The 22,517-nt window shown below is 43.0% G+C and overlaps 1 protein-coding gene across 1 annotated transcript in view; it reads left to right on the top strand.

Annotated features, from left to right (window-relative positions):
• COL21A1 (collagen type XXI alpha 1 chain) overlaps nucleotides 1-22,517 on the top strand; it is a 313,124-nt gene that overhangs the window by 150,393 nt on the left and 140,214 nt on the right. Inside the window, exon 9 of the mRNA XM_075598156.1 lies at nucleotides 6,767-6,829. Within this exon, the coding sequence (XP_075454271.1) occupies nucleotides 6,767-6,829 (63 nt within the window). The remainder of the gene's footprint in view (nucleotides 1-6,766; nucleotides 6,830-22,517) is intronic.

The following is a 22,517-nucleotide window of genomic DNA, read 5'->3' on the forward strand; positions in this document are numbered from 1 at the left end:
TAATAGTTAGTTTTATGTTATATTTCTATGTGTAAGTATTTTAAAATGATTGTATTAATAAAATTGTGTGTTTTTATATGTATTAATTATAACATTAACATATAGGCATAGTCCCGCCTACCAGCCAATCACTAGCAACTAGTTCAACCAATAAGATGTGGCAAATTAGGTAATCATCCAATAGAAACCAAGTATGGGTATATATAGGTACACTGAAGCATTATGCCACAGATCGGACTCCTGATGAAGCTGGCACGCCAGTGAAACGAGTAGAGTGAACTAGCAGCAACCCAGAGTGTGCCCCCCATGCCCCAGAACCCTTGTGGATCCATTTCAAGATCGATCGCGAAACCGGAAGTGACGCGACGCGATCCCGGGAGTGGGGTAGATGGTGTATACTGCTGTTGCGCTTTGATTGTTACGTGTCTATGCACATGGTGCTAATGTAAGTGTGAATTACCACTGTTTTTATTGAATACATCAGTAGTGAACATACAATGTTGCACTAGAGTTGTTTCTGTTTTCATCGAGGGTTCGTTCCACTGATACCAGGGAGAGTATCCTAAGCAAGACCCCCCTGCAAACTACAGAGTCTTCATATTGTTTTCCAATGCTGTTATTTGACTGGGAAAATGTGAGTTCTTAATCTCGATCCCCATATACATTGTCACAGGTGTCTAAGACATATTACACTATTATTTATTTCATTCCCTTTACATGGTGAAATTCTGCGCTCCCCACAAGCTTCTTCCAAACGGTTGAGAACCCGCCAGGATACTGACCAGACAGCTTTTAAGGTGTGTCAATGAGGTTATAAGTGTGTGTTCTTCAGGGCGAAGAACGCCTAAGTTAACCTGAGGATTGACCCCATGAGGAATCGTCCAGCAGAACTTTTCATGTATTGTATGTATCTGGTTTATCCAGACTGTGCCTCCATCATGGTTTGTCCAACTGAGGAGCGATGTGGTGAATCTAATTGATTCTTTGATGATAAAATTGCACGCATCTGTGCTGCTTTTTATCCCCTGATGGACCCTGTGGTCTTCCTCACCCCACAGACAAAGCTTGTCTTGGAAGAATTCAGCATCATCTCAATCCCAGATTTCCTCTCAATCACGGCTGGGATAAATGGGACAACTTGTGACCTGGATCCCTGTCCAGCATGGCTCCTGAAAGAGACCATTGATGCAGTGGTTCCATAGTTGGTGGAGATCATCAAAAGATCCCTCACTTTAGGGGAGGTGCTGGTGGCGTAGAAAAAGGCACTTGTCCATCCCCTGTTGAAGAACGTGGGTCTAGATGTTGATATCGCCAACTATCTTCCAATCTCCAACCTTCCCATGTTGGGGAAGGTGCTGGGAAGGGTTGTTTTCACCCAACTGGAAGATTGTCTGTAAAGGGCCAACTTATTTGACCCCACGCAGTTTAGCTGTAGAGCCGGTCATGTAATCGAGTCGGCCTTGGTCTGTTTGGCTGATGACTTATTGATGGCCATGGACACGGGCTGTATTTTTGCCCTTGTCATGTTGGACCTCTCAGCAGGATTTGACACAATTGATCATGGTGCTGCGGCACTGCCTGACGGGCCTATCTGATATCGAAGTGACCACATTACAATGGGGTTGCTTTGTTATTGTAGGGCTGGGCTCAGCAGGTTGCTATGAGGTTTCATGTCAATGGTCGGACTCTCCACTTTGGAGTCCCTCATGAGTCGGTTCTGTCACCGCTCCTGTTCAATGTGTATGTAACGGATGCAGAATGATGAGGGAGCAATAGACATCAGTATGTGGAAAAATAGAATAAAAGAAAAAGTGCTGGAAAAAGCGCTTAAATTTAATGCATAAAATATATGTGTATACTCAATGTGATAAAAATAAAATTAATCTAAAACAAGAGTACAAAGAAGCTCACATGTATGTGTGAGGTAGGCAGCCTGATAACGTTGAAAGAACAAAGTCAGGAAACATGCAGGGAAAACAAATACAGACCGGCGCCTTGGAGAATAAAGTCCAACAAATATCCAGATACACTGGCAAGAGCTATGCTCCTTGTGGGACAGTCCTGTTCATCCGGATCAACCTTGTAACTTCGTGGAAGGCATCTGAGATATATGGAATAAAGCACAAAGACATTACATAGTGTATACTGCTGTAAATATAGGACAAACTAACATATAACACTAATGAACAACACTGACTAACAAAAGACAGAAAACAAACAACATTTAACATATAAACACAAGGCTGTAAACACAATTGAAACTAATTTATTAAAATATAAAATGGACACACAATATATCCTTAAAAAGAAGACGGTTCTCTATTGAAGGCGATCTGGTGGTTAAAACCAGAATCCTACTTACAACAGGGCAAGTTAAAGCTCACATGTGTGTCCAAATCTTTAGCAAGGCAGCTGCTATTCTCCTCCAACAGCACAGGTGTCTGCAGCTCCTGTGGCAATACTGTTTGTGTGTTCTGTGAAGGTACACGCTGGGGGGAGGTGCTGCTCCTGGATGCGGGATACACAAGGGCTTCAGCTGCTGTACAAACACTTCCTCTGGTAGCCGTGACCTCTGACCATACATGTTTCGTGAAAAATCACTTCCTCGGGGAAGTGTTGTTTGTTTTCTGTCTTTTGTTAGTCAGTGTTGTTCATTAGTGTTTTTTGTTAGTTTGTCCTATATTTACAGTAGTATACATTACAGTATGTCATATCTTTGTGCTTTATTCCATATATCTCGGATGCCTTCCACGAAGTTACAAGGTTGATCCAGATGAACAGGACTGTCCCACAAGGAGCATAGCTCTTTCCAGTGTATCTGGATATTTGTTGGACTTTATTCTCCAAGGCGCCGGTCTGTATTTGTTTTCCCTGTATGTGAAAAAATAAAAAACATACGACACCAACATAAAACAGTATAGTTTTCTTGAAGTGTTGACGGTGAAATTAATATGTAAACAGATATGAACACCTGGTAGTGAGTATATCATAGCCTATACATTTCTTGGCAAATTAGGTAGCAGGTCACGATGTAGATTTTACAGTGAAAAACAGAGAAGGGACTAATTGCGCAGCATACAATTCTTTTGCTGAACAAAACACAAAAACAGACCCCCCTGAATGAAAAGTTACAATTGTGCTGTCATTCAGGACATATAGCAGTTTTTTTAGAGGACTCTCTCCTCTCTGACACTAGACCAGAGTGTAGGTGGTAGCAGGCTTTCTCTCTTGAGCTGCCTCCGTATGCGGTTGCCCGGAAACAACAGACAGGTTTCTGTATAGTTCCCACGATACTTCTCCTGGTTTGGTCGGTCTCTTCCTTCTGTGTTCAAACACATGTCCTGAATGACAGCACAATTGTAAGTTTTCACTCAGTGGAGTCTGTTTTTGCGGTTTTTTTTTTTTCATTAAAAGGATTGTATGCTGCGCAATTGGTCCCTTCTCTGTTTTTCACTGTAAGATCTACATCGTGACCGGCTACTTCATTTGCCACACAATTTATGTGCTCTGATATACTCACTACCAGGTGAGCATATCTGTTTATATATTAATTTCACCTTCAACACTTCAAGAAAACGATACTGTTTTATGTTGGTGTTGTATGTTTTCTATTTTACCACATACTGATGTCTACTACTCCTTCATCCTTGTGTATCTGTATCTTTGAGGAACCTAGCTGTTTCTTTTGAAGGTTGAGTAGTTGACTAAGTTTCTTATAATTATTTTGGTTTTTATGCTGTTTTTTTTATATTTACATTTTATTTATTTTGTCGAAGTTCCCCCACTTGGTGGGGCTGTTGTATTGGCTGTATTTATAGGAGAGCGCCATCCTGTCTATTTGTTGTTCCCAATATGCATGGTCTGAAGTGCCACCAGTATGCTGATGACATCCGAATCCGCTGAAGCTCAATCAGGAGAAGATTGAACTAATGATTATGGGTTCGGCAAGACACCTGAGTATGGGACAGGGTGTTTGCGAGCTGCCCCTAATCAATGTTGCTCAGCTGCTGCCCATATCCCAGGTTCAGAACCTCAGCATCCTCTTTGACCAGAGTCTCAACATGCGAGCCCAAGTGGACTGAGTTTTTAAGTCTGTTTTTTTTTTATCTGAGGCTGCTTCAGAGCTTACGTCCACTGATGTCATCTATGAACCTTGAGTCACTGGTCCATACCTTTGTGTCTACGTGATTGGACTACGGAAATAGCTTATATGCAAGACTACTGGTGTGCCTTATACGGAGGCTCCAGCTTGTGGAGAATGCTGCTGCTCGGATGCTGAGACGTGTTTCTCGCTTTGAAAATATCACTCCCATCTTATGTGATCTACACTGGCTTCAAGTGATCATCCGGGTTCAGTTCAAGTTGGCCATAATGGCCTTTTAAACCCTGCAAGGTCAAGAACCTTCCTATTGACAGTCTCTATTGAAGCCACAGAGGGAAACTGGCTATGATCTCAGGTCCTCAGAGGGTCCCCCTCTCCATGGCAAGGGTACTGCACCCTACGCTGGGTGGGCAAGCCTTCTCATGTGTAGCTTCAGAGGTTGGTAACTTGCTACCACCAGAGCTCAGGTATATATCTATTTTACCACTGTTTCGGGCTCAGTGTAAGACTTACCTCTTTCTTCTAGCTTTTTCTGTCTAACAAAACAACTGTATATAATTTAAATTTGTTAAACCGTAAAATATTGTGATGCCTCCTTAAATAGATGTGTGTTTTTCTGAAAAAAAAAAAAATGATGATGATGTCTCAGTCTCCTGGCTGCAAAAACTGGAGCAATAAAAAAAACTGTACTAAATGTGCTGTAGGAAAATAAATATGTAATTGCTTCTTATGGTACTTCTTTTTTTTATAAATGTGGTGCAGTTTCCTTTGCTCTAGTTTTGCTTTTGTTTTGCAGCCTGTATGAAATCAAGTAGGTGCCTGAATAACAAGGCACGAAATAGCAGCCTGGCAGCTGCCAATGGCAAATCAACTAGAGACACTTGCTCCTTCCCACTCGTTTCCAGACATAATGTTTTAATAGGGAAATTAAATACCTGAAAACAAATAATTAAATATAAAGTACTGTATGTACAATTCTAATTTTGTAAAAGCTGGTGGGAGCTGAATTCTTCAGAAAGTCAGGAGGGATCACAAGTCTAAATCACCCCAAAAGAAATATAATAGTGTACAAATGTATATAAGTGTGTCTCTAAAAGGTCTTGACTTTAAATGGTCTTGGCTCTTAAGGTATTCTACTTACAATGTTTAAGTTTCAATAAAGCATATCCCAGAACTGTGGCAGTGTGTATTCTTCTTGTGTTAATGTCTTCTTAGTGGTTGTATATCTCAGGGTAAACAAATGGAGGAGATCATGGTGCAGATCAAGCATAAAATGGAAAATATATATACAATGTACTCACATTCTGTACATTGTTAACATACACATAAGATAAAAAAGGACTGGTGGCCCTGCTGGAAGCCTGCTTCTGGGTCTCTGCTGTTGGATCGGTGCCATCGGTTCAGCACTACCTGTTGCATCCTCGCTGCCGGTTCCATTCTTCTGGGTATACTTCCGGTGTCCCACATCACTCGCTTCACTTCCGGTAGGCTCAGATTTCATCCAGCGGTCTTTTGGAATACAGCGGTGCACAATCAGTCTCTCTGTCAGTCGGATCCTAGTCTCTACGCATTTCACTGTTTACACAGCTTCATCAGGAGAGTAAACTGGTCTGACATAATGTGTAGACTATTTGAAAACGTAATTAATGCCCTGAAATACTGTCTTATGGTAAAACCAATAAAATGCATGCATTGTGCTATTTATACAATTTTACTTATATTGAATATATACAGCAAAATAATATATTCTTGTGGATTTATGTTTCACTGAATTCACTACAGAATCTTTCTTGAAGTTTATTTTTTCTTAGTGTGTATTTAACTTGCTGAATTTGTAGTGTTTGAGGATTTATTTGTATTTTTAGAGCAGTTAGTTTAATGTAGAATAGTTATAAATTATCATTTAAGTTGTGTAATTGATTATAACAGAATAAGAACAATTTAGTGCAAGCCAGTTTTACTATTCCATATGAAGGTTTTTTTTGTCCTTTCTAAGAAGGATATTTTTTTTTCTTGCGGGCTAATATTAATGAGAGGGAAATACATGAATAGGTATAATCCTTATTGGAAACAAAATAAAGTACCAGGATATCATTGCAGACTTTTGCCGTTACAGTGACTGGGTTGCTTCACAACCATAACAGAAGGAAAACCTTTTGGAAATGTCTGTTCTAATGGGTAATTAATAGTTGGAAAGGCTAAACACTGTAGTTGTTTCCCAAGCATCGCTCAATGGAAAAGTTGCAAAATAGAAAAGATTTGTTCATATGCCAACAACAATGCTACAATATGTTATACAATATGTTATACTAGCAATAACTAGCACACCAATCACAGGAATTACTGTTTATAGCAAATAATTAAAACTTACTAGTCTATATTAACAAAAAGGGAAAATAGATATTCAGTGATATTAAAAATAATATTGATTTTGGTGTTGCCAAAATTGTTTAATGAGTTATGGGTCAGCATATGTTTTATCACACTTCTCTTGTAACATATTGCATGTAAGGTACAAGTATTACTTATTATTACTAACTTTTCATCACCTGTTTAATTATTTACATGATTTGAGCTGCAAACATAGCATCCGTGATTGTGTATAATTTTTGAGTCTGTTTGAGTCTAGCTGAAAGATAAGAAAATATATTTGTTTCTCCCTAGGGAGATTCTGGACTGCCTGGGCTTTCTGGTTCCCCTGGACAACCTGGTCCAGATGGTAAGCCTGTGAGTACTATAATGTTTAGTTATGCACACTAAAATGTTAATGTTTTTAAGTATTCTAAGTATTATTTAAGTATTATATGTGTGTGTGTGTGTGTGTGTGTGTATATATATATATATATATATATATATATATATATATATATATTTTTTTTTTTTTTTTTTTTAAAGAGAAAACACACAAAATGCCAATAGAAAGGTACAGTTTTAATAAAAAAAAATATATAAAAAACACACATGATTTTGCACTCATATGGTGTCCATAAAAGCCTTCACACGTTTAAGGGGAAGTGTGACACCCACTAAGAAGGTCTTGTCAGATCCTGCAGTATCTGGATACTTATGTCTGTGTGCTGCGGTGTTCTCAGTCAGTGCAGTTTGTGCAGGCACTGCTGTAACGTCACCAGCTGTGGGATCTACCTCCGCAGTGTTTTTCAGACAACCAGAGGGACCAGGACTTCTAGACAGAAGTTGGGCTACTGGCTAATCTTCAAAATAAGCCGCCAAACCTATACGTTTTGTTGTATCAATCACTTCATCAGAAATTCCCCTGTGCTGGGCAATGATCACCCGCTCCAAGTGACGTGCAGAGGGAACGTATGTCATGTCACATTTGTTTCTACTCAGCGGGAGTCCCATTCAGATGCAGGGTCCTCCGCTGTGTTAGTCCCTTCAAGGCAGCCAGTGTATTGGGCTTTTGGGTGTGGGGACGCTGCAATCAGGCCATGATCAGGCTTAGATAACTCTGCATCTGTACAGTACAGTATTTAGTATTTCAGTGTAATCAATCCCCTGCTCCCAAAAGTTGATTTCAATCAGATTAATATGCTCTTAATTGAGTTGGTGTTTGATTCACAAAATGAAATGTTGTGCAGCCATATTGATAATGTTTTTGTGTACTGAAACATTTGAAATATCCAACATCGTAGCTCTAAATTTATATTACAGTGACAGTAAGTAGTGTTGGTTCCTGGTAATTGCATGGAAAAATTGTGACGTCTACAAAAGTAAAGTAGTAAAGGTCACTGATGTGACCTTTTCCACAGTTACCTACCTCAACAATGCCATCATAATAACTATATTCTTTTTCAAGGTACATATTCTTCTAAATCCAACAGACATATGTCCTTTACATTGTGACAACAGGGGTCTGTATATAACTCATTACGCACCAAGGTTGTGTAAAAAAAAAAAAATCATAAACTCTGACTTGTCTATTTTGTACTGTAATTTGTACAACACAAGATTTTGAAGATTAAAGAATGAATTCTATTTCAAGATAAAAAAAAATGGTAAAACCAACCTCTCTGATGTTATCTTACAGGCTTCAATTAGCTGCATGCCGATCTTGATTAAACCAAAAATGTATGTTTATTGTTGGGCCAATTGAGTGATTTACAAAAACAATACTTATCTGTTGTTACCGGTGAAGGGGAAACCAAAGATTTATGTAAATAATGCCCTATAATTACAATAAATAGAACAAAATGTCACCTAATGAAGCCACCACACCACAATGAAAGCACAAACACTGTCCCCAGTAATTTACTTCACTTTCACATAAATCCAGCAACCTGAGCAATGTATATTTTATGATTATTATTTAAAATTCCTTTTTGAGTTAACATTTTATTGTAGTAAAAATGCAATGCACAACACTAGTTATATAAAATGTAAATAATAGTATATTAGCGGTAAGAAAATGCATGTGCCTAGCTAGTGAGGTTCCGGCCACATTAAAGTAGCAACAATAAAGAATAGAAAATAATCAGATTCTACATTCTAACTATAATATACTGTAGCTTACACTTCACTCATTAACTGAACAGTCTACTAGCTACCATTCAAAGTTAAATAAATAACATTACACTGGTACACATTTTACAGAAGCTGTATAATTGTTATCATGTTGACATGCAAAAAGACTGCATGAGATTGTTCTATTTTAAAGTTCTTAGTAGACCAGTATCACTTGTTTCCTTCTTTGATGTACTGCTGCTGGAGGGCAAATTAATTCAGGGATCATTTTTTTTTATAAACGTTTGCAAAAATAATAGCCTACATTTTCATAAACTTTGAAGTCAGAATTCTCTTTGAGTATTATCTTTGTGTTTGGTGGTACAGTAGGGGATGTTGTTTTTCACCGGCCACAGATATACAAGATTCACCAGAAATATCTAGTCATCACCTTTGCAGGCCTTAGAGACACTCCCCCTTGAAAATGTGTAAGAGGCAAAAGGTAAAAAGTCTTCACAACCTTAGAGTTCTCAATTGTGTCTCAGAATAATAACTAATAATATACAACCCTTCGATTGGATGCAGTTTCAAATGTTAAGACTTTCCCGAGGTCTGTGAGAGAATATCCAAGGTAGAATAGGGCGCGAATGATCTCAGGGCAAGAGTGAAAGTAGATTTAAACCTTTCTAGAAGTGAATGATGTGACATTGTCCTCAGTGTGGGGTTGGTCCTCTATGAACACTCAGAAGAGAAAAAGCCCAAAGTGTAAAACTATTTATTCAAGTAATAAAAAAGTATAAAACTCGCATATCAAACTCACAAACATAGGTATGTCAATAGCATTGGGATGGATAAATGAGTTACATACCCCAAAAAACAACCTCTCTCCTCCCACAATCAACTGAGGGACAATTGGTCTCCTGCACATAACCTCCCAGAAACGCAAGGTGTTAGCTGTACTGAACAATTCAGATCTGGATTGTAAAGAGCTGTTGGACAAAATTGAAATATTCATGATATGGGATAACAGAAGGTCTCTCAATTAAAATGGTATAAGCTAACTTTGTGATACTTGCAATGGTTGCAAGATTTGCATTTTTCATACAAACTGGCATATCACACAGATTTGATATGTCAAAGCAAAATCGCAACTAAAACAATCTTGTCAAGTGAGATGTTTTTTCAAGCAATATTAAAATGTACCATTCTAAAACTGTATTATTACATTTTAAGAAATAAGCTGCATGGAGTCATATGGCTTAATTAATAGGGTCCACTGTCACATAGTTATGGTTGCTTGTTGTTGTTTTTAACTTTTTTTACACAGAAGACATTTTGACTGACAAGTGTGTACATACATACATTTGGAAAACATTGAAATGTTATTTTCATGTGTAACATTACATACAGTATACAGTAAAGCAAAAGTCCTTAAGAGTTTGAAAGCTATATACTTGTACTTTATGCTTACACCGGTTGAAACGGCTTAAAAAGTAATGGTCAAGGTAATTGGTTTTAGAAACTATTCACTTTATTTATCATGGGAGGCACATCACTTTGTGCTTGGCAAATAAAACTATTTATTTTTCTACTCAAAAATATTTCATCATCATTAAATGTGCTGCTTTTCCTAATTGTACACTTTATGCTTTCATATTCACCTATAGCTTTTCCTTTCAATTCCCGCAGTATTGTTTTTACACACCTCAACAATCATTGTCAATTTTATTTTTGTCATTTTTATTTTGATCAATTGTTTGTAAATTAAGGTTTAATGACTGAGTTTGCATCTGAGCAGGTTGCATCTGAGCACCAGTACATGTAAAAAGTATATGGAAAGTATGAGATAAAACTGTCCGTTTATACTTGTGAATTGTGCCAAATACATTGGGGAAAACCCTATTTTGCTCTTTAGGATATGTTCTAATGTTGCATATTATGTTGCCAAGCAACACTTTGGCAAAATGATGGAAACTCTTGCTCGTCAAATAAGTATGGTGATTCAGTGAATGTGCTACTAATATGTAGTATGTACAGCAGGGCTGCACAACATATGCGGGCTGCTGGCTGCTGGCTGCATGCGGCCCGCCTGGCCTCTCTGTGTGGCCCGCTATGACTCCGGCCGGGCGCCACTTAATTAAATAAATAAATAATAATAAATAAAAAAAAGTTTAATTTAAAAAAAAAAAAAATGGTGGCGATTCACCCTCCCTCCCCCTCCTCCCCCTTCCCTCCCCCCCTCCTCCCCCTTCCCTCCCCCCCTCCTCCCCCTTCCCTCCCCCCCCTCCTCCCCCTTCCCTCCCCCCTCCTCCCCCTTCCCTTCCCCCCCTCCTCCCCCTTCCCTCCCCCCCCTCCTCCCCCTTCCCTCCCCCCCCCTCCTCCCCCTTCCGCTTCCGCGGAGGCCGCGCTTCTGCTCCTCCCCTCAGTCCTATTCATCTAGCTCTCTCATATATATGCTCAGTCTTTCCTTTCATTCTTTGGCTGAGCATAGTTCATGGTAAATACACACTATACGGATGCACATTTTGTGCTAGCCCTATTTAGGATCTTATACTTCTACTATTTTTACCTCTCATTGTATTAAGCTGATCATACAGATTGATTTTATTGTGTTTTGTATTGTGACTACACGCTGATTATTTACCTACACTATCACACCAGATTAGTCTGGCAGTTTACTTTTGCCAGCTTGTTGGTATTCTATTTTCTGTTATTTGGTATTTTCTTCCTCCAGATTTAGTATCGGCAGCCTTACAATATTATAGACTGCCGTTTTTTTAGATAATAGTACTGCCTCACTTCATGCTAGTACTTTTTTCTAGTACTGTAGAGAGGAACCTCGCTCAGAAACCCCTAGATTACACCGGGTTCAGGGCTAGAAACTTTCTCAGCAGAGATCTATACCTTACCGGTTCAAACTCTGCCCCACTTGTGACAAAGTAACGATCTATTAACTAACTCATGGTATTAACACTTGCTACATGTATGCTAAACAATGTTCATGGTTACTATAACTGATACACCCACTTAAAGAGGTGTTTGTAACTTGTTTTTTGCTGTGCCTATATCACCCGGTGAACAGAGGAGCTCTGGAGAGACTTACCACATCTGCAGCAATCCTGCCCTGTGCAGTGTGACACTGCGATTTTGTCCTGCATTACGGTCTAACTGTACTCTGCCAGTATATGCTAACATATAGAGGGAACCACCCCACAGCATATATTTATCTGCAGGAACAATTTACCCTGTCTCTGGGTATATACCTGCAGTGAAAACCTGACCCGTTTTTCAGAAGAAATACTTACTGTGTACTGAGGAAACAGACACACCTCCTCTGCCTAAGAACTAGCATTTAACCATATGCAGCTGGACATTTGATCTACTCCAACGAAACTATACTGGGTTCAGACCTAGAAACTTTCTCAGCAGAGATCTATACCTTACCTGTTCAAACTCTGCCCCTTTTGTGACAAAGTAACATTATTTGTAGCAAGCTTGTCCTGTACAGTGTGACATCGTGAACTCTGCCAGCACTGGAGTGTAATTGCACACTACAGATAGGTGATGATACACAGAGGGGAATACCCCATACTGCATAATAAATACCTGATCCGTCTCTAGTGGAGCCTCTTAGGAAGAACATATACTGTACACATTCCCTGCCTAAGATCCAGCACTTAACTATATGCAGCTGGGTATCTGATTCATTTAAACAATATCTGGCAGTAACTATATATGTGCGAAGAGGTTAAACACTAGAACAGCTAATTTCACTTACCCTCTTTGGCTGTGTGTTTTGCCTTCAGAACCCAACAGGGTCCACGTTAATGACACTAGTACAGTTTTTAGCCCATTGAGAGCCTTACTTACGGGCTATCCGCTGCCAGCAGTTATCCCCTGCCTATTCAGGTCTACAAAGTCTAGTTTAGCACCGATAACAACGGATGTACACTATTAAGTTTGGACTTAGGAATCAGCTGTAAGCAGCAACACTTTACATCCTGATAAGCTCTCATATGAGTGCAACCTGTGTGAAACCATCACTTTAGCATTGTTCACTACTGGTAGTGACTAGGATAACAGAGTAGTACTATAGACTTAACCAGTCTATTTTTATCTGTGTCATACACATCACACTACACAACACGATTTTAACGAAGTTATTTAATAAACCTTTTTTACTTTATGTATATATCAATTCACCCCTGACCAAATTATATTATAAAGGTTTGCTGTGCGCCTCCTAGAAGGGATCTTTGGTGCCTCCTTTAGGCACATCTCTCTATCCTAGTACTTTTTTCTGCAGGAATTTACCTGTAACGGTATTTCTGGCCCGGCCTGACCCACCCAATCTCACATTGGCCCCTGTGGTCTAACCGGTCCCCATTACAGTGTGGTAGTGTCGGGTGGTGCACCTGTTGGCAACAGGACTCCTGAGTCTCCCGCATGATGGTGTGTGGGGAGGACCCGTCCAGACAGGCAGCTGAGGTAGTGTGCTGAGTCCTACCTAGTTCCAGTGCAGCGCCTCCACCTCATCAGGGTCCCTTCGGTCACTTGGGGATGGTCCTGGTGAGGAACTCCTCGGTGGTGCAACTCCCTGTGTAATCACTTGACTCTCACACACAGGGGTTTCTCTGATCAGCTCCATCTTTATTGTCACGGTGGGCATAGCTGCCCTCCACAATGGGGTGTCTTTAGCCAGTCATCGTGCCCGTGCTTCCCTTTGAAAGGTATGTCACCTTGATCAGGGATTCACTACTCTGTGCCAGGTCCCTGGACACAGACTTCTAAGTCAGCTACTATAACATAACTGTTTAACTACTCTCTGAACTGGACTCCTCCTCTACTCAGAACTCTGCAATACCACTAACTCCACTCTCAACTAAAACTTAGACACAGTGCTGTGCCTTATGTACTCTGGGGGCTGACACAACTCTGACATCACCAATCAGGGAGTCAGAGTCTGTGACCACTCCCATACCTACACAGGACACATCACCAGGGTGTGAGGGGAAAACCTCCATGATTACTGCTGGCATGCCCACACTTACCAGGCCTTACTGCCAGCAGGAGAGATGACTGTAGGCATTTTACATGACCGCTACATTCTCCCCCTGGTGAATCCCATCGTCCTCACTGGGACCTAAATTTGTATACCCCTTTCCAGGAAGCACTGTAACACAAAACATAATTAACATCACACAAATTTTCTCATAATGCAGTTAAATGAATACAGTACATCTGCCAAGCCCGCCCCGACCAGCAGCCACGAACCCGCGTAATGCATAGTACCTCCTAAAAATAGTGATAGGGGTCCGGCTTCTTTACTTCCCTACCCCCCATATCTAGAACTGTAACTGAGTAATGCCGTGGTAATCCCCTCTCGGGCCTATATGTTACCTTGTGTTTGTGGATATTTCTTCCAATGGCCCATATGCGGATCAAATGCTCTATCCGTTCCTCGGCCTTCTTCCCCACCACATCACTCCCCTTACTGACTAAGTGCATCTCAATATTTTCCCGGAGCCACCTATCCCTGTTCTCCTCTATTTCGTCCATTAGTGGCTCGGGGACATACGGGTACTCCAACCCGTGGGATGACTTGTAACGAGCCATTATGGCCCGTTCGGCCCTACTGATCCTAGTCAGGTCAGCCTTACCTGCCCTCCCCGGTAGCACCCATGATAGGGGTTCGTCAGGATCCACGGGGTCTGACAAGATGCTGGGACCCATAGGTTCTATCTCCCTATGCTCTATTTGAAGCCAGCGCTCCTGCAGTTCCCTGTCCCTCTGTTCTGGGGTGAACTCTCCCACCGCCCACCAATAGTCCACTACATCCTCTCTCCGGATGAGGAACCGAGTACGGTCCATCCAGGCCGAGTACCCTTCAAATAGTGGGGCCCACCAACGGTTCTCCCGGAATCTGTTTGACCTCCCTGACTCCCTATCATCCATGGAAAATACTCCTGATGACCGCTCAGATCGCGGTACTGACCACCTAGAAGATCCCGGGGCCTTTTTCACCGGCGCCGGAACTGCAGGGGGCAACCACCGGCCTACCGCAGCCACTCTCAATTCTCCCCCTCCCCTGGAGATACCTTCCGTAGCGCCACTGCGCTGTCTTTCCCCAGTCCGTCTCCCCTCCTCTTCTGAGGGAATGTCCACTGATTCCAGGCTAGGCGGGGAACCCGGGGACCGTGTGACAGGGGTAGGGGCTTTAGCTAGGGCATGGGGTTGGGCATACGGATGGGGTAGCGATTGCCATGGGGCTGCGACCCGTTCCTGGCTGTCCGTAGATATTTCAAAGGATGATACTTCACCCTCCTCAGTCCTCAGATCGCCCGTCCAGCTTCTGAGCCGTTGAGGTGATTGGGGACCTTCCCCCAATCACCGAAGCGTCGCTGCATCTTCTCCATGGGTTCCGCCGTCACCACCGGAAGCGATGTCTTCCCCGGAACCGGAAGCGTCGCCATCTTGCGTGGGACCCCCATGCGGGATCTCTTCTTCTACGACGACATCCGGTTGCTCCGCCGTCGCCACCGGAAGTGATGCCGTCACTCCACGTGCGCTCGGGGCCTGGCGCGGCCCTTCCAGCGCTTCGCCGCCTGCTGCAACCAAGTAAGTGATAGGGCTGCTTGGCTTACCCATCCGCAGGGGCGTAGGCGTCTCTCTCCCGTCTCCTAGATCAGGTCCTGGGATGGTGGGACTCCGTCTGTCGGCTCGCCGATCTGTGGGGGACGCCCTGTTCTCAAGGCCACCACTCACCCCACGGGGTGTCGTCCTTCCGGTCTGCCTTTTTGGCTCCGCTTTTAACACCGCCAGCTCACGGAGGTCCTCTTCCGAGTAATCCCCTTTCCCTGACTTAGGGGTCTCCGAACGGAGTGAAAGTCTCTTTTCCCCGATTGCGGGGGGTGATTCAACCACCTCGATTGCCACTGACCCAGCCGACTTGACCGGCTCCAGTCCCTTGTCTCCTGGACTCGCGCGGTTGATCCATAGCGCGCCCGGGGACTCGGCGGAGCGCCTTGCCATGTCCACCGGGGGGTCAGCAGGCTGGATTGGAATAAATGTGGGCATAGGCCACAGGTATAAAGTCCCGCAATGAGGGCAACGTGCCGCCGTGTTGACCGTGCCTCCGGGCAGCCCACATTGTAGGCAGAGCCCGACCACCGTCTGGGTGTTGGCCACCCTCACTACTAGCAACCCGCCGGGTACTGAGTAGGGCTGGGTGGAGACCATCGTGCCCACAGTGGAGGAGCAGGCCATTCTTTGCACAGGAGCCACTACCCGTACAGGTCTCTTCTTCTCAGTGGTCCCTCGCAACTGACTGGTGGAAGTTGCTGGATCCGCCACTCCCTGCTTCGGCTCCTCCCTTCTCTGACAGCTGGAACCCGCCCCCAGGGGTTGCAATTATGGGCGGGTCCCACAGGGGAATATCATGCCCCTTAATTACGGCCGCACCCTTCTCAGTCCTGGTGGGCGCGGTTAGCGTTTTCGCTCCAATTTCCCCACAAGGGTAGGGGTCTTTTCCCGCGGCCAGTTCCCGCCTCTTCCTTACAGCCGCCCTCTGTGCAAGATAACCATCCTTTTTGCACGGCTCTTCCACGGCCGGAACTACTTTTTGTAGTGGCGCCGTCTGGATATCAGTCCCTGGGCCCAGTGGGTGCATTCCCACAGGCCATAGTTGAAAGTCACTCCCCCTGGTAGAAATCAGGGGAGGGTCCCATAGACTAAGCGGTTGACTCAGCACGGGGGCTGAGTGAGTCACTGTCCATGCAGGCGCAGCCATAGCTTTCGCGCCATGCCCCCCATCAGGGCGGGGCTCTGCTGTTCGCGCCATTCCCGGCCAGCTCTTTGCAAGTCCTGTATCAGCCACATTTTCTGTGACTGGCCCATGCGGTTTCCCTAGCAAGCGGGAACCGCCATTTTGGTTGGCTTTTAAGCCCAAAAAGTCATTTTGTTTGCTCTCCTCGCGGGGTTCTCCCCCAATTATTACAATTTCCTCACACTCTTCAAGGGTGGCCCCTCGGTGTCCCAGACAGGATAAAAACGGGGCAGCCACGGCCTTCGCTCCGCTCCAGAGCAGACTGGTTAATGATAACTCGGCGACTGTTTGCTCTTCAGTGGGGTGCACGCCACGGGTGCCCTCCCCATCAGCCTCTGGTCGCCATTTTGGGTTCTCCGCACCACGCGGATCCTCCATTCTTTGGGTTGTCTCACTCTCGTACCAATTATCGTACATGGGGCTCCGCTCTGCGGGGCAGCCACCACACCGGCACAATAAAGATTAGCTTCAGATGCACCACCACATGTGTACCTTATCTAGGTGTGACCCAGTGTTGCACTACCTCAGGCTAGGCTCACTCTCTCAGTGTCTGCTGTGACTCCTTCCTCCCAGTCTGTGCTCCCTACGGTGAGTGTCTGGAATGGGCTAGGTACTCTGGCTCTGCCATGCAGTACTTGGGGCGTCTACCTCTCTTGGTCAGCCTAGCGCAGACCCTCTCCAGGATTCCTGACCAAGTTAACAGGCTATCCCTTCTGGCATCATACCAACTAGCACTGCCTCAAGGTGACTCGGTCAGCTATAGCCCGGCTCCAAACCCCTCACTCCTTTCAGGCCCCTAGGTTGTCCCTGCGAACTGACAATATCCCGTCAGCCCCTGACCACCCCTAGGTCCGTCCCTACGCAGCACAGAGTGGCAGCAGACTCTATCCCTGTTTCCCAGTGTGCCTAGCTAGAGCCTGTCCTGATGACAGATCTGATCTCAGCAGCTCGCCTCCAAATGGTATTTCTGGCCCGGCCTGACCCACCCAATCTCACATTGGCCCCTGTGGTCTAACCGGTCCCCATTACAGTGTGGTAGTGTCGGGTGGTGCACCTGTTGGCAACAGGACTCCTGAGTCTCCCGCATGATGGTGTGTGGGGAGGACCCGTCGAGACAGGCAGCTGAGGTAGTGTGCTGAGTCCTACCTAGTTCCAGTGCAGCGCCTCCACCTCATCAGGGTCCCTTCGGTCACTTGGGGATGGTCCTGGTGAGGAACTCCTCGGTGGTGCAACTCCCTGTGTAATCACAGTAATCACTTGACTCTCACACACAGGGGTTTCTCTGATCAGCTCCATCTTTATTGTCATGGTGGGCATAGCTGTCCTCCACAATGGGGTGTCTTTAGCCAGTCATCGTGCCCGTGCTTCCCTTTGAAAGGTATGTCACCTTGATCAGGGATTCACTACTCTGTGCCAGGTCCCTGGACACAGACTTCTAAGTCAGCTACTATAACATAACTGTTTAACTACTCTCTGAACTGGACTCCTCCTCTACTCAGAACTCTGCAATACCACTAACTCCACTCTCAACTAAAACTTAGACACAGTGCTGTGCCTTATGTACTCTGGGGGCTGACACAACTCTGACATCACCAATCAGGGAGTCAGAGTCTGTGACCACTCCCATACCTACACAGGACACATCACCAGGGTGTGAGGGGAAAACCTCCATGATTACTGCTGGCATGCCCACACTTACCAGGCCTTACTGCCAGCAGGAGAGATGACTGTAGGCATTTTACATGACCGCTACATACCTATACAGACTGTAGCCATTATACCGTGTGATTTTGTGTTATGTTTCTCACAGTTTTCTTCCCCATTTATTCAAATGTGGAAGTTCTTTTGGTATGTAATTAGGGGGTGGCCCTGGACTTCTTTACCACACCCATCTGTACAACTATTGTTTTATCATTGAATAAATTGATTATAATAGACTACATCACTTCTACCAGGTCTGTCTGAGTGCATTCACGAGAGAATCTTTTGTGTGTTTGTCTTACTATCCCCTTTCCCTTTTTGCACCAGAGATGACCTCTGATTATTTTCTCATTACTCTATTGTACTGCAGCTGATGCGGGAGCTCTCCCCCCTCTTCCCCTTTTCCCCTTGTTCTTCATAGTTCATGGTAGCCTTGTGTTCCCACGTGCCTGCCTTGCCTTGTTCCTGTTGTGCTTTAACCCTCCGCTGCTTATCTCTTCTGTGTACCGACCCGGCTTGACTTTAGGACCTCTCTCTGGATTACCGACCCTGGTTTGTCTCAGACCACCCGCTATTCTCCGTCCCTGACCATGGCTATCGGACCAACAACCTTCCTACTGGCTCCAACCCCAGACCACGGTACTCTGGACAATGACTACTCTCCTGACACCTACCTACGACCTCTGCAAGTATCAAGACTAACCCACTCTCTCCAGCCCAGACCCGGCGATCTTGACTATCCACCCTCCAGGCGTGCTACCGCTGCTGTGGGTGTGCAGTTTCATACTTTCCCACCTCAGTATCAGGGTCCCGCTTTGTTAGTGGTGAGCGCAAGCGTTACAGTATGTAGGTTATGTATTGGAAATTCTATTTTAGTTTTCAATTGCTGGAGTATGGATTAAACTTTATTTGTTTAGATGGAATATAATAAAATATGTTTGTATTTAAAGAAAGATATATAGTATTACTATTTTCTGCTGTTTCCAAAAAATAGGAAGAAAACCACAAACTTAATTCTAATCACATAATTTCCAATTTTTCATATTTTCTTTTTTGTGTCCAAAAACTATTACATTAGTAAAGTTGCTAGGTAACTCTGTATTTAATTCAGGATGAACTCTAGTTTTTGTTCTATTTACATTTCTTCAGTTATGTACCATTTTAGGGAATTATTCTTTATCTGCAGAAGTGGCTGATCTGGCCATTTCCTACTCAAATTCCCGATTAATTTTAAATTGGAATTTCAGATATATAATAAGCCACTAAATAGTTGCTAAACTGTAAAGACAATTTAGTTGATATTGGTTTCTAGCCCCTAAAATATTGTGGATACAATGTCTAACAAACATATGCTGTATGAGAGATAATAAAGGCTGGTTTAAACTCCATCAAACATTCTCTGAACCAAATAAAAGATGAAAGGAAAATGCACTATATCCATTGTACTATAACATTTGGCAAGCAACATAATTTTTTTTTCCTAGTGAATCATACTGTACTTTGCAGTGATGGATTTTTTGTTAGCATGGAAAAGATTAAAAAAAGATTTAGGAAAAGCATGCTACAAATGGGAACAAAAATCAACATTAGCATTGCAGAACTAAGTTATTTTCTTTTGTTTGCTTTTGTTTTAAAGTAAATAGATAGGTTTGAAATGTGTATAATTCAGTTAAACGTTTCTCTTATGGCTTCATGCTAATAAATTATAATGAATTGTTAAATGACGGTTGCCTAAAAAACTTATAAGTATTTCCTTCTGTCTAGTTTTAGCTGAATTGCACTATTTTGAGCTACCAGAAGGCCTCGGTTCTTACATTTTTGTTTCTCTGTGTTTTATCTTTTGTCCTGGCAAACATAAGTCTTCCAGGTCAGCTTCATTACGTGGGGAATGATATTGCCACTTTTTATTGGCTGTCCCTACTGTAGTTACTGTATATACTGTACCAGTAAACAGAACTTTATTTCAGAAATCCAGGGTTCCCATACCTACATTTATCAGAGTTCAGCTCTGCGTAATCTCTACTGCAGAAAATGAAAATAGTCCAATCTTGTTGCTGTTTGAACATATACTCTCCGCGTTGTTTCATAGCAAGCTTAACTAAGTACAAAAAACATACAGTATACAGTGTGTACCTTCTGAAGGGAGATCAATTAAGACATTATTTTGTTTTTAAAATTGTTTAAAAAACAGCATGTCTGACAAAGGGATATTACTCATCACAAAACAGTTCATGAGACTCTTGTTTGTCTTTCCTTGATCCACACAGAGGGAAAGTTACACTTGGCATGCTGTAAATATGTTTTATAAGGTGTTACCATTATGGGTGCTAGAACTCTTAAGAAATACAATATTTTGCGCAGCCTATACTGTAGGTCACATATTTTCTTTTTGTTATTTGTTTTTGATTATCATTAAAGATCACAATTAAAGATGGGCAAAACCTTTGGACAAGGTGGCAAGCATTGGGAATTTGGGACATTTGTGGCTAATTAAAATTAGATGAAATTTTGCCAAAATGTACCAACTATGATTAGAGCATCTTCAATCTTTAATTAAAATTGTTGTGTGAAAGGTATACATGTGGAAGGGACTTTTATCACAAAATTCAGTGCATCAGTGACATTATTAAGTCTCTACAAATGGCTCATTAGACCTTTCACATTTTTGTGTTGCAAGCTGACTCTATTACTCTTACAGTATGCTGTTAAAAGCTATAGCACTGGATCAGCGATTGGGAAGCCCCAATAGCTTCAATGGGGCTGTGTGGTGCAATCACATTTGACAGAAGACGGGCCTAAAGTGGCAAGAAAACGTTTGTGAACCACCTATAATTTTCACATATTTTAAACCTAAAATTTTATTAGATCTTAATCGCTGTCCTAAAAATAAAGATAACATGCTTTAACAAATGACACAAAAACTTGATACTCTTTCAACATTTATTTATTCACAAATGATTCAACATTCTTGTGTGAAAAAAATATGTCAACCTTTAGATTCAGTTCCTGGTTGCACCCCTTTGAGCAGCAATGACTTCAACTAAGCATTTCCTGTAACTGCTGGTCAGTCTCTCACATCGGTTTTGAGGAATTTTGGCCCATTCCTCCTTACAGAACTGCTTCAACTCAGGGCTTCCTTGCATGGACAGCTTGCTTCAGGTCCTGCCATAACATTTCAATGGGGTTTAGGTCCAGACTTTGACTATGCTATTCTAAAATGCAGAATTTCTTCTTCTGCAGCCATTATTTTGTCGATCTGCTTGTTTGTTTAAGATCATTGTCTTGCTGCATGACCCACTTTTGTTTCAGCTTCAGCTCACAAATAAATGGCCTGTCATTCTCCTCTAGAATCTTCTGATACAATGCAGACTTCATGGTTGTTTCAATGATGGCAAGCTGTCCAGGTCCTAGGCAGCAAAGCACCCCAAACCATCACACTCGCACCACAATGTTTGATGGTTGGGATGAGGTTCTTCTATTCAAACGCAATGTTTGTTTTTTGCCAAAGATATTTCTCATGGAGGTCATAAGGTTCTTCCTTTGACTCGTCCGTCCAGAGAACATGGCTCCAGAAGTCTTGTGGATCATCTAAGTGCTCTTTGGTGAACTTCAGAAGGCAGCAAGGATCATTTTAGAAAGCAGTGGTTTCCTCCTGGCTATCCTTCCATGCAGAGATGCGCAAAGTTTCCTTCATGGGCCCCCCTGTCTCCTCTACCCTTGTGCTCATGCCCCCCTACTGCACGGCTCCGGTGTCAAATGACGTTGTGGGGTCATTGACACGGAGACCAGGTTATTTATACCGGGATCATTCATTGAGCAAAACAAGGTAGTGAAATAAATTACAATTTATTCTGCATAAATTCGCTTACACACAATGAAACACAAAATACAGACAAGAAGACACACTTATTTTGGGGCTGGGGTTAAAAACTAGACTTTCCTAGTTGCAGGGAACTCTATGGGAGAGTTTTACCCTGACCATGCTTAGCTGGGAATCTCCTGGAACCCAAATCGGCATAAAATTCCATACGCCACCACTACAGTCCAAATCTCCTGTAACACGAATTGGCATAAAATCCCAACCGCGACCGCTACGTTAGATTTTGATAACTTGGGTGCAAAATGCTGTACTTGGTCTATGTCGGGCACACTTTTCAGGCTTCAAATCGAAGCCGGTTGCTTTGTTATTACAAACTAAGCATCTTTGAAAAGCCCGCCCGCGCTCTTTCGGCTCAGACTCAAGGGAAGCACACAATCTGATTGGCTCAGGGATTCTTATAGTATTCTCAGCTTCATTCATAAAATAGAAGCAGAGCGGACAGCCAATCAGCACGTGGGAACTTTCCCAAGCAGCCAATCAGAGCCGAGCTGGCTAGAAAAGCCAGGTCAGCAGGAAATTTGAAACAGCTAAGGGGCATGCGCAAGCCT

Source organism: Ascaphus truei, chromosome 4 (assembly GCF_040206685.1).
Source record: "Ascaphus truei isolate aAscTru1 chromosome 4, aAscTru1.hap1, whole genome shotgun sequence".
Classification (NCBI taxonomy): domain Eukaryota; kingdom Metazoa; phylum Chordata; class Amphibia; order Anura; family Ascaphidae; genus Ascaphus; species Ascaphus truei.